Source organism: Platalea leucorodia (genome assembly GCF_965183815.1).
Source record: "Platalea leucorodia genome assembly, chromosome: 4".
Lineage (NCBI taxonomy): Eukaryota > Metazoa > Chordata > Aves > Pelecaniformes > Threskiornithidae > Platalea > Platalea leucorodia.
Window position 1 is genome coordinate 53517373 of NC_138826.1, and position 3379 is coordinate 53520751.

Consider the following 3379-nt stretch of genomic DNA (forward strand, 5'->3'; position numbering starts at 1 on the left):
GCAGTACTTTGAAAAATGAAAGTGCTGTGCAAGTTCTAGGCCCTGGTTAAAATTTCCAAAACCAGGTTTCCTGTAAATCTGTAATGGCATCTATCCAAGAAAGCTCTCCTGAAATATCCATGGGCCTAAATCTCAGGAGAGTAGGTTAAAAAATATTTGCCATTATTTTGGCATACATATCATTGTAATATTAAATATATTTTACATCCAGCAACTCGCCATTCTTAAAAATGTCAGCAATCATATTGCTATTTCATGACTTTGTCCAAAGCGGTACCCAGATTTAACAAGATGAAGTATTTCGCTATGAAGGGAAAAGATTTTCCATGGCTTGGACATGGATACTTGAGCAGCTGTTGGCTGAACCACCCCAGGTACTTGCACGAGGGAGCGACGTGCGTTCTTTGTCATGGGCTAAACCAGAAAGTTACACCGATTCATTTGCTCTGCTTTTTCACACCCCTCCAGGCTGGCCTCGCAGCGGAGGTTAGCAGCCATCCTGGAAAAGCCACCTGCGTGGGGCTGCCATAGCCGGGGCTACAGGGAGCGAGCGAGGGGCAGAGGCGCGGCCGAAGCCCCAGCGGCACGAAGCCCTCGGCAGCCGGCTCAGGCTCTGCGGGGTGGCCCAGGAGCCCCGTGGGGAGCTCCATGGGATGGGCCAAGCCGAGGGGGCTGCCAACCAAGCAGAGGGATGTCCCCCCGGCTGACCCTGAAGAGCCGGCAGGGTGTAGCTACTCGCTAATTTGGTTGGACAAATCCCACAAATCCCAGAAACGCCAGGGGTGACACCCCAGTGGGCGCAAGCTGGGTCATGACGTCTCATTTAAGACGCGACTGCTTGCGACCAGTTATTGGAAAAGAAATAAGACAGCAACCCTCCCCCCCCGCCCCAATCCCCCAACCTAATGAAGGTTAGCTTGGAAAAATCCCTGTTTCTTTACCTTGGAAACCCCCCATTTAGCAAAAAAGTGTCAAAACAAAGGGAGAATGAAATCTCTGCTCCTTCATGAGCCAGATACAATGTGCCTTCAAACTCGGTGAGGTGCCTCAAACCTATCTGCAGGAGAAAGGCGAAAAGGGAAGCGGATACTCTGATGTCCTAGCAGCCCCTGCAGCCCCCCCAGTCCCTCCCAGCCCTGCAATGTGTAACGGCAGCTGATCTGGGGCAGTCTGGCCGTACCGAATCAAGATTTTTCTGCTTAAAAACCTAGTGCTGTAAAAAGAGATTCTACTGATGAGATGACGAAGCAATCTTATTGCTTACCCCCACCTCCAATTAACAAATACTCTTGTATTCCATGTATGTATGTGTAAGTTTATCAGTACCTTGAAAATTGTCGTGGCTTTGGGGATGGAGAGTGAAATACTTCAACGGGTGATGTTTAACCTAGCAGTCCCTTTGGCTTTCACTGTCTGACACATCATGCAGGCCATGGAAACTGTTCCTCTGTCAAACTGCTGGCCTATGGCTTCACCAAGCTATTTTGGAGCACCCCTTATTTAGCTGTCTCATGAGAGTCATCTTGAAAGACATCTAGTTTTGCCCTCAGCGGCACTTTTCTTGCTAGCCCTGCCTGACACCCATGGCCAGTGGGCTGCCTCTCCTGGGGCGGCCACCTTTTGCCGGTGCGGCAAGCAGCTCGCACCACGCTGGGGATGCTCCCGCTGCCGTAGACAACGTTACAATACATATAACACATACCCACTCTTGTAGCAGGCTCTTATCTCGACAGGCAAGGTATGTTACCCACAGATTGTGGAGACACATGAAAAGCAGCAGGTCTCCCTCTCTTTCAGATCCTGTAAGGAATCAAAGACATCTACAGTACAGTATTTTCCAAGCCTGGAAGGCTTGCTGAATTTACGTAATCTAGAGGAAAACACTGTACTTTTCAACTGTCTCAACCAAACACAACGGTTCATGTAAACCAAAAGCTGCATTTTAGGCGTCGGCAGGACAGCAGGCAGGTCCGTTCCCCCCCTTTCTTCATCCCACCGGCCGTACTTTACCTGACACACGTCACGCATGGTGTCCACTTCGTGCTGTTCGTAGGGCTTTCTGTGCTTGGGTCCATGTCGCCGTGGGCAAAAGCCACCAGCCACCACATCATGGCAAAGAGCAGCCAGCTGCACAGGAAGGACATAGTAAAGATGACCAGGGTGTGACGCCACTTCAGGTCCACCAAGGTGGTGAAAATGTCTTGCAGGAATCGCCCCTGCTCGCGGATGTTCTTGTGTGCCAAGTTGCACGCCCCGTTCTTGGCGATGAAGCGGGCTTTGCGCGGCCGGTCTCGGATGCGCGGCTTGCGCAGGTTCTCGGCAGCGATCCGTGCCAACACATACTCTTCAGGGATGATACTCTTCCGAGCCAACATCTTCCTGCCACCATAGTCCACTCAGCGACATGCGAAATGGGGGGTGGTCCCTCTAGCGCGTCTCCGCAGGGCTCACTCTACGCTGCAAAAAGAGAGAAGCTGGTCAGAGTTGTCACCTATGCGCTACAGCAAGAAGCCCCGATTAGGTACCACGCGGCAACAACCGTTACATTAAATGCCACTGTGTGACTACTTATTCTACGGTGCCCTCCCTCTTTCAGACCATCGTCTTTATACGAGCAAGTGGTATCAGCTCGCAACAGAAAGGAAAGATGCTGCTTTGACGCTCCTTGCAGGAAGGGAAGCTGCAGAACAGTCTTGCAAACTTGGTGTAAAGTAACACGACGTACGGCAGGTCGGTTCCTCAGGCTGTTTCTCCAGGAGATAGCCGTGCCCAGATGGGTACCGCAGCACGGAGCACTAAGTTATTCGCATCCTCCAGGACCTGAAGAACCGGGCTTCTCTGGTTTGAACCAAGGTCAGTCTGCAGAGAGACGGCGGAGACTCATTTCTCACGGCTGCAGCTGCGCAGCGCGGCGGGAGCCCTGCCGGGAGCCCCTGCCCGGTCCCCCGCAAGCATCACAAGCAGGAGCGGAGCCGGAGGTGCGGGAGGCGGGGACCGGGGCTCCGGGGAGCGGGCGGTCGCGCTTCCCCGCCGCAGCACTCCCTCCTTTCCGGGATCGGGCGGGGAACCCTCCCTTTATTCCCAAACTTTGTCCCCAAACGGGTGACAGAACAAACCTACGCCGAGCCCGGCTCCCGGCGGCTCCCCGCCGGCTGGCCCGTCCCACCGGGGGAGGGCGGGGGCCGCCTGACCCCCCCCGCTTCGCAGGGACCCCCCGCCCCGCCGCGGGGCTCGACCGCCCGCCGCCGCTTCCCGCAGCCGGGCCGGGCCGGGCGGGGAGCGGGGCGGGGCGGGGCGGGGGCCCGGCCGGTTCGGCGCCGCAGCCCCGGGCCGGTTGGGCCGAGCGGCGGCGGGGCCGGGGGGCGGCGGGCGGGGCGGG

General features: G+C 55.8%; 1 protein-coding gene across 3 annotated transcripts in view; it reads right to left on the reverse strand.

The window, feature by feature from the left end:
* Positions 1–3091, reverse strand: part of KCNJ8 (potassium inwardly rectifying channel subfamily J member 8) — a 7323-nt gene extending 4232 nt beyond the window's left edge. Inside the window, exons 1-2 of one of the 3 annotated variants that reach the window (XM_082309247.1) lie at positions 2726–3091; positions 2011–2452 (exon numbers count right to left, since the gene is read on the reverse strand). In XM_082309247.1, the coding sequence (XP_082165373.1) occupies positions 2011–2375 (365 nt within the window). In that variant the 5' untranslated portion in view covers positions 2376–2452; positions 2726–3091. Of the gene's footprint in view, positions 1–2010; positions 2706–2725 lie in introns of those variants that run through there. The other 2 variants (XM_082309245.1, XM_082309246.1) reach the window with 2 other exon arrangements.
* Between the last annotated feature and the right edge of the window lie 288 nt (positions 3092–3379).